Below are 13679 nucleotides of genomic sequence, written 5' to 3' on the forward strand. Positions count from 1 at the left end.
AAAACAGTCCAGCAGTACAGAAAAATGTCCCCAGTAATGGTTAACATTAGCGATCGTAGGTTTGCTTTGTTTTTGTTAACATAAAGCAGTTTAACGCTGAAAAGTTCAAGCCTGAGCAAGTTTAAGTTTACTATTAATGCACCATATTGTATGATTCAACACGATTAAAACATTTTCCTGTTAAAAAAAAAAAAAAAAAGGATCTGGGAACAACAGTTTTGTAGAACTAAGGCTTACACGTGTACAAAAATAGCAGACTACAGAAATACTGTTCAATGTTGCACAATGGAAAAAAAAAAAACCTCAAATTGCTCATTGGTTGTCTAAGTTTATAGTCTCTTCAAACATCCCAGGTTAAATTTCCAACGTCAAATTTCCATGACTGATTTGTGAATTTGGTTTTGTTTAATCTGTGATGACAAGTGATTTTTTGCAAAAATATGAAACTTCAATGCTGAAAAATTTGGACAAAACAAAATATAAATGCTATAATATCGAGGTTGGGTCAAGATAAAAGCATCGATGGTGAAATTGAATGAATGTCTATAAAGAACATTCTAGAAGCACCAAGGAGAAAAAAAGTCCACTATTAAGCTCACATATTTTATTCACTCAGATTGTAATCCTCCTCTCTGCCAGGAGACTCTGCTGTCAGTTTCAGATAATCATACACACACAGAGGACAAATGGCAATGCCTTTATTGAAGGACAACATGATTGGCACAAGAGTGGAAAAAAGTGTATCGTTTCAACCTACAGTTAACATCTTGCATGTGCACGCTACGCTGACAGAGCAGATCATTCATCTGACATTGTGAAAGAGTTAAAAACTGCAGTGAGCATGTCTATTCCTCTGGTGCAGACATCACACAGTCCATCTATAACACGATGAATACAAAGTGCAGTGGTTACCATCAACAAATCTGACTTTACTGATCTTAATCCAGAATGTTTTCCAATGCCGTAAGACAAGATGTATGGCAGTCTTTTGCATAAAGTATTAATTAAAAAAAAAAAGAATCCTGCTGCTGAGGACATCAACATCCAACGTCAGCGAGGTATGTGGTTAAATCTTAAACTGTTAACTGTAAAGTTCACTCAAGAAACCTGCAAAAGAAAAAAATCACTGCTAAATGAATCAATCATCAAGATAATCCGCCTGCTTTTCTTTGATTTTGATGTTATGCTTTTTTCAAAAAGAATCAATAACAAGGAAGCTATGGAGTTGATCAGTACAGTATGTGCACAGGAAAGAGGAAAAGTGAGGGCCTGTGTTTGATCATAGACATTTATAACACATCTGATTTAACAATTGTCTGTTTTATTCACTGAAGTCCAATTCAAACAAACCGTTTCATCATTTTAAAACATTTGAACTAACTGCGTGAGCTTTAACACTTTGGGTGCATGGTGGCAGCAGTTGAATCGAGGAGTGAGCAGTTGTGCCCTCTACACCAGTCGTCGTCTTTTACAGTCACGCTCCATCTGGTCTTCAGACTTGTTAGCAGGTGCACCCAGAGGAGACACCTGGTTCAGCATGGAGTCATCCGATGCTTGACCAAACAAGGCCATGAGCAGAGCAACACCAAACCCTGTGGCGCGCTCTCTCTGCAAAGAAAAGTACAATCAGGAGTAAAAAAAAAAAAAAAAAAAAAAAAAAAAAACCAAAACCATAGGTTTAAGACATAAAACACTACAAGCAATGAATTTCAGAGACAACAACACTGATAGGAAAAGTGACTGTCAGTTCTTTTCTTTATGAGATGAATCACAAGCTTCAGAAAACCACCTACAGAAGAGTTAAAGATTACACAATAAGCAGGGCGGTCAGCTGCTCTTTAGGTCTTTAAAATGCTGAATTTTACATGAATGACAGACTACCATCTGCTGAAACGATGTTTACAGATGACTCAGCAACATTCTGTAAAACACAACGAAACAGCAACAGAAAACCAGGCTAGGGAACAAACACAAAACCTCACTGGCATGACTTTGATCTATTTTTCCCTTTTCTTCTTTATTAAAAAGAGAAATGCATGTTTTGCTTTACTCTCCCCACACTGTTTTGGTAATTTTCAGTTAAACTAGTTTGGACTGGTTAGGTTTCATTTGCATTGCTGCCAACTTCCTGAAAAAACATCACGCTGATTGTAATATTTCAGGTTACTGACACAGCACAAGAAAAGTTTCCCAAGCTGCTGCTACAAATTGTTTTATCCTGAAACATGTTCAGATTACTTTGTTAAAAAAATGTGGAACTGTGTAACTTTCTAACCTTAAAAATGTGTCTTTCCAACTCATTTTGATGCCACAGTAACTATTACATACATTCCTGTTGGCATTGGTGCTTAGCAGCATTTAACTTTATAGCACTGTATCACATGGCAGAAACTGGATATCAAGACAGCTATTTTAAAGGGTTGATTCAAAGACACCGAAGAGGACATTATCAGAGGACAAAAGAAAGAGCAAGACATGGAACAAAAGTCTACATGGGACTGACTTCTATTGGTGGGAGAGAGCTCAGAGTTCAGGAAGGATGATATATGGATGCTGACTTTGTTATTGCTCACCAGCGCTGCTAAAGTGCTTCTTTAGAGATTAATATCACCCAACTTTTAAAGTATGAAGTGGACATGCAAACAGTTGTGGTATTATTACTGATTAGTTCGTTTGGAGCAGTATTTTTATACTTAGGCCATTATTAAAGATGTAAAAGTTTCACTGCATTAACCACAGATTATACTAGATTACTGTCATCCTAAAGAAAGACCACACACACAACAACCATCAAATATATCCTACACAGAAAAGTTTACTTTTCACAGGAGCAATGGAGAGACTGTTCCAAATAAAGAGAAATAAAGAGGCAGAAATCCAACCGTGTCATTATTAATGATTGTACAGTGTTTAAGTATTTTTATTTGCTGTGTCTCAGCAATGTAAAAGTGCAAACAGGCGCTCCAAACAGAGTAACCACATTATTGTTGGAACGATGATCTGATATCAAAATATTTTGTCCCTATAGGACTACGCTAAATCATTTGGTCTCAAACAAAGCAACTGTGTAGTTTTATTAAACTACTAGAAAAATGCTGCTAATTTATCTGTACATGCCTTTTGTTATTACTGCGTACAATCACCAAATAACGCTAAACGTTCCACTTTATAGTGGAGATTATCACCTGTTTTGCTACAAGATGTGCCTGTGTATGCACAAAAGTCTGCGGTACTCACTGCATGAACTGGAGAAGCAATGTCAACATGGACCCATACACCCGGCCAATCGAAACCCAAGTGGGAAGCAATGAAGAGGCCAGCACAGGAGCTCTGGGCATTCTCACGGTCCTGTAAAACCAAAAGAAAAAAACAAATTATACATCATTAACCATCCAAACTAACTAAGAACACCAGCTACATAAACATCTGACTGTATATCAAAGCATTTCAAAGGCAGAGCCCCATCTCTATGCTGTGAAACGTAGAAGCCTTAGTACGTATGCGTTTTACGCCATCATATCCAGTAAATGCATCTTTTTCCATGCACACATACGCATCAAAGTTGGAGATCTGGTTTCATTAACCGTATCATAAAACATTTAACAGTATGTCTCTATAGATTCACATATCCCGGTGATCTTAAGTGCTTGAACTGAAAGCATGAGGAGTCTGGCTGATCTGTCTTCAAGCACTGGTAGGACACAAAAACCTGTTTACCCAAACAAGGTTGTTTTGAAATAATGGTTTAGTTCAATGTGTTCAGTACAGGAGAGAAAAACAAAGTGCTTTACCATTTCCTTCAGTATTAAAAAGTCTCGATATGGAACAAAAATATGTATATACTCAGTTATCTAGAAGAATTTATCTGTAACTCAAAAACAGACGATAGGAAGGGGATCTAGATCTGGTCCTCAAAGACAACAATCCTGCAGGTTTTTAATGTATCCCTGCTCCAACACACCTGACTAGAATTAACGAGTCATTGTGCTGAAGTTCGTAGGCTGTTAGATGTACATCATTTGAGTCAGGTGTGTTGAAGCAGGAATACGCTAAAACCTAGAGGACAGCGGCCCTCTGGTCTACAGCAACAGCTGCTACCAACACGGAGGCATAACAATGAAGATGGGGACGAGCTGCACTAATGCCATGCTGTTTTTCCTTAAGCAGAGAGGAACATTTGCATCATTCTGAGTCAGGCTTCATGGCTCGTGTTGCAATTTGCAGAATCTGGAGTTGTTTCCAACTTACAGCCACAGAGTTCTTCATGTCAGCTACAGCAGAGGTAAACTCGCTGAAGTGAAGCTCAGGACAGTAAACCAGAGGGTGAGCGAGATCACCGCTGCTGCGGCCCGCACGCACACACGCAACCTCCCACTGCTCGCTATTGGTCAGCACAGCAGCGTGGTACTTCCCTGTTGAGATTCCCTGAACAACAGAAAAGGTCATAAACTCAAAGATAATACTTGTTAAAGATATATTTAGTGTCAGTTTGATCTCTTAATCAAAACAGATTAAAAGAAAAAAAGCTTAGAGTCTTCATCTGCTTATTGATGTCACTTTGTTCAAACAGTGCTCACCTGAGCTCCTGTCAGTGTGGCCATATCCAGAATAATGTCAGCAGACAGGTCTTTGCAGGCATACACCACTCCATCAGCCAGCACCAGCCTGCCCTCTGCATCAGTGTTGTTGATTTCCACCGTCCTTGAGAATAAAACACACACTGGACATTTTATGCAGAGATCCACATGCGCAGCTTGTAAAATGATATCAGACACAATCTAAGTACACTCACAACACGACAGGACAGATCAGAACAAGCTATTTGATTCTGAGAATAGCACATTATTATTCACAAAGAGTCTCACTTTCCAGAATAGAGAGTGTGGATATCATCAGGCCGTGTGGCCGTGGGCCCGACTGAATTCTCTGCCAGACAAAACACTGCATGGAGGTTGTCCTTAAATCCCTGAGGAGAAGAGACATTCTCATTGAGAAACATCTGAGATACAAATGACTTAAGACAGCTGATGGAAGAACATTTAAACGTTGCTTCAACCTGTTTTATAGTGGCCTTGAAAGCTCCCAAAATGGCAGCAGCTCCACCACAGTCTCGCTTCATTCCAGGCATAGTTGTCTGGCAGACAGAAAACAATGAAACGGTACTTAGATGAATCATTTTTTGTTTGCAGACCTTCTTTTATACTTCTGCATTTTGTCAAAGTTCCTTTACATGAGATGACATTTGTCACTCAGTCTTATTTTTTTATTTAACCTTTATTTAACCAGGAAAATCCCACTGAGATGAATAACCTCACCTTAATTTAAAAAAAAAAAAAAAAAAAAAATTTATATTATATATATATATATATATATATATGAATAATAATCATAAAAAATGAAAATAAATTCATTAATTAATTTTGAAAAAAAAAAAGAAAAAGCTGTTTTCCAAGGGAGTTCGGGCCAAGAGGCAATAAAAATTCAATAGTTACAACTTGCTAACATGCAACATTAGTATAACACAGGTCACAACAAATAGCTGCAAGTTACTGAAGCAACCTCTGATACTTTTAGCTCAGTTCAGACGGTATTTAAGGACAATAGCTCCGTTAATTTCCAGCCTTTTTGTAACATGTTCCAAGCAAAAGAAGCTGCATGAACGAAGGTTTGCTTTCTGAGCTGTGTGCAGGCAAAAGGAACAAAGAGCAACAGCTGGTCATTTGATCGTAAGATTCAACACTTCTCTGTGTGATTAAATCACAAATGCAGGGAGGCAGTAGTCCAAGTGCAACCTTGTCAATGAATGTGCCTGCCTGCTAGTGGCCAAAGAGGGCCATCCCACCGAGTACAAGTTGCAGTGATGCATCATGGCTCCACAGTTAGTAATAAACCTTAGTGTGTCATGAAAAAGAGACATTATTAAACTTAAGAATTATAAGAAAAATTGTTTGTTGTAACTTGAAGGATTGTTTAAAAGCAGATTGTCGCGGTCCATGAAAAACATAACTACTTGTAGGTGCTGCTATAAACGCATTTGCATGTGGATACTTTCATTATGTGTGGGAATGACACAGATGTGTCCAAATCACAGATTGATGTGCCTTACATTGGCTTCAACTCATCGGCATTGTTATAGCAGAGATACGGCCATACTGCCAGCATTTTGGCTCACCTTTCAGAACCCACAGAATATTGACTTCTCCAGACACTGCAAAAGACGGCTTTTCACACTGTTAGCAGCCAGTGAGTTAAGGGCAAAAACTATCAGAGGCAGAAGTCGTCTTGGGATTACAAGCTTTTTATTATTTATTTTTTTATTACTTTTTTCCCCCCCCATTTTAAACTCTTAATTGTACATCTTTATTGTTACTGTCACTGTATTATACATTCAGTTTTTTATTTATAGGAGGTCTCTGTAATTCATACAAATAAAATTAATGTCCTTGAAGGGAGAAAACAACAAGTGCGTCTTGCGTCTGACAAATAAATAAAATAATAATAATAATAATAAATAAATAAAATAGATTTTTTTTTCATTTAAGTTTTATCAAAACAAATTTTGATCTTAAAAATGAAGAGATCACATCATGCAAGTGTTACTGTGGGCTTAAAGGGAAGATGTATATATATGCTGTAACTGGTTTCAGTGGGATTTACCGGATCTCTGATATAGCTCTTAGGTTGTTTGTGTGGACAGTCGTCTGTCTACAGGGTGAACCTTCTTAGTGCAATCCGTTCATGCAAAAGCAACCATGTGAACAGATTATTAAGATCAGGCTTAGAGCGTACGCTAATGGATCTGCTCGTTCAAAGATTACCTCCTAGGTCAACAAGTTAATGACCTTTTTTAGTAGACAGACTGACAGGAAATCACAGGACATGTAGAAATACCAAACAAAAACTATTTCATGATTCTGTTGGTGCGACACGGGAGATTTTGGACAGAATTAAACGTGCTTTTAACTGATTTAGTAGCCAAATAAAACGAGACATTTAATTAAAATAAAACATTTCTAAATGTGGACACCTGTTATGACGATCCCACATCATCAGCAGTCACAGTGGAATTATTAATTCATTGTCAATCAGCTTTATATGTCTGCACAGGCTTAATGATGCCTCAAAACAGCTCTGACTGCCTCTCCAAGGTAAGTGGGACATACCTTTCCCTTGATGCTGAGTCCACCAGTGTCGTACACAATGCCTTTGCCCACCCATGCAATGGTTTGAGTCGCCCCATCAGGAGTGTGGCTCAGCACAGCTAATGCAGGAGGATTCTCTGCTGCCTTTCCAACACCATAAATACCTGAGAGCGTGAATAGAAAGACAACAGGTTATGAATTATTCACAATTTGTCATAAAGCTACCCTGGAAATAACTAACAGCTCAGAGTGAACCAAAACAATGCCAGCTGGTATAGAGTCTGCAAAGCTGGAGCGGCTAATCGGGAGGATTCCCAGCAGGCTGCATTAATTTTGGGCCAGTATGGCATTCAAAAAAAAAAAAAAAAAAAAAAGTGGAGTGATTTTATCCAAGAAGTTATCTGAGAAGAATAATTTGAGGCGATGTCCGAATCAATACTAAAATAGCTCATCTATACTAATGTTACATACCTAAGGGTAAGAACTATTTCTTCGGCCTGCTAGATGTGCGAAACAAGACGAAACAAGGCGCAGCAACGCATGGTTTCCTCACTGCTAGGTGATGAGTCTGACAAACAGCAAAGATGCGCAGTTTGATGTGTGTGTAGACACCGAAACATAACACATGAGCGAGGTGATGAGACAAAAGAGGGAGGAAGAGGAAAAATGCTGCAGGATGGAGACAGGCGGTACTCCCAGTACTTTAGCGCTGCAGGCAGGTACAGCCCAGTCCAGAGGGAGACAATGTGGAACCGGTGGATATGTGTAGTATGAGAGTGGAATTTGGGGAAGCGATTTCGGTCTGTCTAGTTTTAAGTTTTTCTGCTGAAGCTTTAACAGAAGTTTCCTGCAATCTTTAAACCGAGGCTTCCTGTTTAGTTCAAACATGTAGTAATAAATAATACGTTTATGAAATAAATAATGAATGAAGAAAATGTGACTAAAAACAGGTAAAATTTGGAGTAATACGTCCAACAGCTCTAGATTCAGACAGGTATGATTACCTGCAGAGCAGATTACTACTTAGACCAGGTGGCTTTAAACTCTTCAGGAGTTGAAATAAAACAACTACTGTGAATTTTTACAGAAAAAAAAAATAAAAAAATAGATAAGATGGAGGATAACATGAGAGAGGGAGTGGTTTGTGTTAAACATGTTGCCTCCATTTTAAAATAAATTTTGGACTTCATTTGTTCTCCTGAGATAAGTGTGTGATAATTCTCTATTGCTTTGTGTGTTTAGCGTTTGCACCTGCTGCAACTCATGGCTCTTTTATTAAGGGAGGCATTAAAGCACAGAAACTAGTTTGTTTGTAAATATTTTTGTAATCTGGTGCATTAATACAGAAAATTAGGCTTTTAATGTTTTTATTTTCACGACAACAACTGCAGGACTGTAAGTAGCGATGTTTAATTTTTCCACTTTATTCCACATCATATTGAGGTGGGCAAGTTTTAAATGCAAAACTCCAGGGCTGAAAACCAGTTCCACTGCAGCCTTTAGAGTAAATATACTGTACTTATACCATTTAGCGCTTTTCTAGTCACCTTGACCACTCAGAGTACTTTACACCAACGTTACACACACACACACACACACACACACACACACACACACACACACACACACACACACACACACACACACACACACACACACACACACACACACACACTTTATATACAAAGTGCTTTGCTCTATTACACACATTCATAACCCAACACACACAATGGGAGGTTCAGAGTCTTGCCCAAGGACACTTCGGCATGTAGTCAGGGAAAGCCTGGAATCGAAGGTTGGCAGATGACTGATTAGATTAACATCAATCTAATTCAAAACAAGACATAAACCCATGCAATATAATTAACACCAGAACAGTTGAAATTTCCTTTAGACATTTTTACAGTAAAGCTAATATTTACCTGACTGTTCAGCTTTAACCTTACCGTCTCTGTGTGCACCCAGATGAACATCTACCAGTGAAAAGCGTCAACAAGAACAACTTTACGAACAAGAGGAGCTCAGACACATATCTGCCCTCCTCAGCATATCAGATAACTTTCTCATCAAGCAATAATTTCACTCCTAAATCTAGCAGAAAAAGGGCAGCTGGAGCTCGTGAGGCAGAGTGCGTCTACAGGAAGATTGTGAGCTCTATTCCCAACTTCCCTGGTCTACATGAGGAAGTTTCTTCAACCGTGCAGCTGGTTGAACAGGCATCTTGTGTACACAAGCTGCAGCTCAGCCAGTCCAGGCTCTAATTCCAGCCTGGGGACCTTTGCTGCAGTGCAACCCCCAAATTTCTCAGAATGTTCTTCTGTCAAGCTACTCAGAAAAAAAAAAAAAAAAATCACGCTACTAAATGGACAGTCTCGACCTAAACATCACTGTAAATCAGAATCAACCTTAAAAGCAGCAAATTTGAAGAAAAAAATTCAAACCTAAACAATTTGGCATAAAAACAAGTGATATTTTTTCCAAATGAATCCTAAAGACTTTCAGCTTGGTGCAAATGTGTGTGTACAAGCTGTGTATTACCAAGGAGTGACCAGACTTTACCTTCAGACTATATCAACTCGCAAAGTTGGACACAAAAAAAAAAGCAATTTCCTCTTAAAACATTTAGGAAATTGTACCTTAAATTCAGGCCTTTTGAAAATTAGGAAATTTTTTACTCACTAAGCAATTTGTAATATTAAAATAATGATTTTTTTCTTTTATTTCAGGTTACAGTTTTGCAGATGTAGTACCTCCAAACCCTCTTTGTTTCAGCTCCTCCCCACGAATGATAACTGGAGTAATTCCAAGTTCAGCTCCTACAGCCTTTATTTCCTGAAAGAGAAACGGATGCTTGTAAAAGGAGGCTACCATAAATAATTACAAACTTGTCAGTTTGGAGCCCCTTCCCTTAATAAATTATGTAAATGTTATACATAAACAGTACCGCAGTTTAAGACATTAGTTCATTTCTCAGATCAGGAGAGTTGTTACACACAGGAATGAATAAGATCGGGTATTACAAAGTTGAATTATTTGGGTGTTATATTCAACAAAATGGCCCAAAGACCAATAATTTCACAAACCTCCAGGAAGTGGTCTGTGTTCATCTCGTTGCATGGCGTATCCACGATGCGAGCAGCCAGCCGTACACCATCAGCAGCATTGGAGAGACACTAAACATGAGAAGACACTTCAGGCTAAGACGGACTGTAGTAAACGTGCACTATCCATACCTGCTATTCCAAACAAAAAGCAAATCTACAACACATAAATTCACAGTGAAGTACCTCGAGTTCTGCAGCATCCAGAGGATTGCTGTCATGCCCAACAATCAAAAACTCCACTGTCACATGCTTCTTCTCAGTCCTGCATGAGGATGTAGAGCGGCGAGAGAAGATGGGGAAGGCCCTGGCGATGGCGCAGGACGATGCAAACACATCAGAACGCTCACAGACCATCTAAAAGATGAAAAAAAAAAACTAATTTTATCTACCTGGCAACATGAGCCCTGATTTGAGCACCACAGTCCCAGTGAGAATACCAGTAAGAAAACATAACTGTTTAAATATCAGATCTGTTCTGTAGCTAAAAGGTACTCCCTGCCCACCCAGGAGGTACATGAGGGATAAAAAATAACTTTATTCACTAAGGGTTCAACCAAAATCCAGAGAAATAAAATTCTGATGAAGGTACTGACCACAATGCAACGGTTCTTCCCTCCTGGGAGGCAGGAACGGACCAGACGGGACACAAAGTGGGCAGAGGACGGGCTGTTGTGTCTGCTGACCCGTGAAGGAAGGGCAGCCACCGCTGCTTGGTTGAGGTACAGAGGGCAGCTGTCTGTGGGGTTTGGTTTCAAAGCACTTAGAGCTGCTTGCCAGACCTAAAAAAAGACAAAAGAAAAATTACACTTCTGGTTCTTTGCATATACACTAACCTTTAGTGCAGGTTTTTGGTGCCTAAGATTAACAATCCAGACAATCACTTGTAATAATTTATTTCCAATCTTTCATTCTCTACAAACTGATCAGGAACATCCAGTACCTGTAGCTGGATTATCCACAAAATGGAAAATACAATGTTACATTTCCCAACTTAAACAGATCAAACAGCTCTTACAACCTGTGAATGATTACGATAGTAAAAGAAGCCAATTAACAGCAATGCTGCATTGATCTTCTTCAGCGGATACCTTGAAGTTTTTGAATAATTGAAACCCTCCAAAAACGCAATCCCATGTCTCTACAAACTACCTGCTACTATCACATAACCACTCACCTGAAGGATTTGCACACTATGACATGTCAGCAGACACGGCTGTAACATTTTTAAAAACATCCAGTGCCGAGTGAGGCAAACGAACGTCAACATGACATATAGAACTCTTTACAACCCATCCCATGCCTGATTTAAGTAATACAGATAAACCATCATTGGTACTTTAGTCTCAGCTGACACAATATTAAAGGCTGATACTTAAGACCTTGCAGATATAGTGGTGTTTAGACCACCTTTTCACTTCTCGTGTGTATTTTAAAGGGACGGGAAAATCGAATCGAAAAATCGGGATGCTTTGCTTCACAATTTTAAAAACGATTTTTTGTTAAATATATATTTTAAATAAAATTAATCCATTTGAAAATTGTCATTTTTATTGTTTTTATTGATCGTTTTACTTGTCTTCTTGGGCATTATAGCAGCAAAATGATAGTCTGGTTACTGTGTTGTTTTTTCCTAATTGAAATAAAGAAAAATGAAAAAGTTTTATTCATTTATTTTGTTTTTAATCTACAAAAAGCAGCTATATGAAGGAAGTGTGAGAATCGCAATTTAAATTGAATTGCCACCCAAAAAAAATCTGAACTGAATCGGGACAAAAGCATATCGTCACAGCCCTAGTATTTAACATGCAGCTGATTTAGGGTGCAGGTGATTAATAATTTCTAATACAACTATTACATTGGCTTGATTAAGTACTTTGATTTTCTGTTCATTTTACAGCCTAAATTGCAAAATTCTCTGCAGAGAATATTTACGAGTGTATATGAAAGAGTGTGTATGTAGAGTGTGTATGTAAGTCGCTTCGGATAAAAGCGTCTGCTAAATGACTGCAGAAAAGAATAGAATACAATAGAATAGAATAGAACACCCATCCCATGCCTGATTTAAGTAATACAGATAAACCATCATTGGTACTTTAGTCTCAGCTGACACAATATTTAAGGTTGATATTCAAGACCTTGCAGATATAATGGTGTTTATAGACCACCTTTTCACTTCTCTTGCCTGTTTTTTTTTTTGTATGCAGCTGATTTAGGGTGCAGGGGATTATTCTTTTCTAATACATCTATTAAAATAGCCTTGATTTGATTTTCTATTCATTTAATTTTACACCCTAAATTTCAGAATTCTCCATGATCATGCAGCCCAATAAATACAAGTTGTAACAACTCCATTAGGCACCATTGCAGCAGTGTTTTTTCTTTCTGTGACCAGGGTACCTGTAAGTCCCCCAACCACTCATCAGGAACATCTTGATTGGGAACCAGTCTCTTGAAAACTAAACTGGTCTAACCAGGTTCTTGGGTGTAAATGAGAATCCACAGAAACATGGGACTTTAACCTCAACTGATCGAGGAAATACTTTTAATGCTCACGGCTCTAAAGTTTATTCAACAGTTTGGCAGCTTCGTAGTAAATACATGTGCGTCATTATTATTATTATTGTTAACTTAAAAAAATATATTTGACCGTTAAAAGAAAATTAACAGTCTGTTTAATAGTTACTTTTAGAGTTTGCTGATTAGCCAAAACGCTAACTTCAACAGATATCATTGAGATATATTCCTCTGATATATTGTATCCAAATTTAACTACCTGATTATATTTATTTAATAAAAATCTAGAAACTGTGTTAGCTTGTGCTGTGAGGTTAGCGTGGCACTAACATTCACCGCCACCAAACTACCGGAATTGTTCCACAGTTCACCTCTTTGCTGACAACTGGTTGCAGTTTTCCTTTGATTTGGCTCCAGCTGACTTGCTGCAGGTTTGCTTCATGTCCGATAATCAGGACAGGGCGACTCTGTGGGTCCGAATCCCCGGCAGACGCCTTGAACTCCAGCACTATGTTCGCCATTTTTATGACTGGTGGAGGGAGCGAGCACTAAACCATCGTCCAGACCGGTGACGGTGGCCGGGGGAGGCCAAAAGGCCCGTATCGATTTAGTTCAACAGTTTTCTGCGTTTTCTGTCGACACCTACTGGTGAGATGCTGGAACTACATGTAAAAGAAAATTAAATTTCCTAAGAATTATTAGTCAAATTGCAAATAAGAATTGGAAAGAAATGTCAGACCATAAGGCTGCAGACTGATCCCACAGACACCGTAGCCAACAAGATAGGAATTGGTCCAGGCAAATCAGTGCTTCTATTTAAATCCACTCATATATGAATTGGACAAACACACAAATGAAGAATGAAAAATTATAACAAAAATATAAGCTAACAACTCTTCAGATAGTATTGATTAGTTTA

The 13679-nt window shown here is 38.4% G+C and overlaps 1 protein-coding gene across 1 annotated transcript; it reads right to left on the reverse strand.

Moving 5' to 3' along the window:
- Positions 1-683: 683 nt before the first annotated feature.
- npepl1 (aminopeptidase like 1) lies at positions 684-13310 on the reverse strand. Its single transcript, XM_079242576.1, has 12 exons — positions 13132-13310; positions 10840-11025; positions 10430-10600; positions 10226-10315; positions 9893-9974; positions 7164-7306; positions 5057-5134; positions 4866-4966; positions 4578-4701; positions 4249-4425; positions 3238-3348; positions 684-1608 (listed from the first exon to the last, which is right to left on the reverse strand). Exons 1-12 carry the CDS (start codon positions 13279-13281, stop codon positions 1450-1452), a joined length of 1572 nt encoding a protein of 523 aa, XP_079098702.1. The 5' UTR covers positions 13282-13310; the 3' UTR covers positions 684-1449.
- Between the last annotated feature and the right edge of the window lie 369 nt (positions 13311-13679).

The sequence above is a fragment of the Telmatherina bonti genome (genome assembly GCF_933228915.1).
Source record: "Telmatherina bonti genome assembly, chromosome: 6".
Taxonomy (NCBI): Eukaryota; Metazoa; Chordata; class Actinopteri; order Atheriniformes; family Telmatherinidae; genus Telmatherina; species Telmatherina bonti.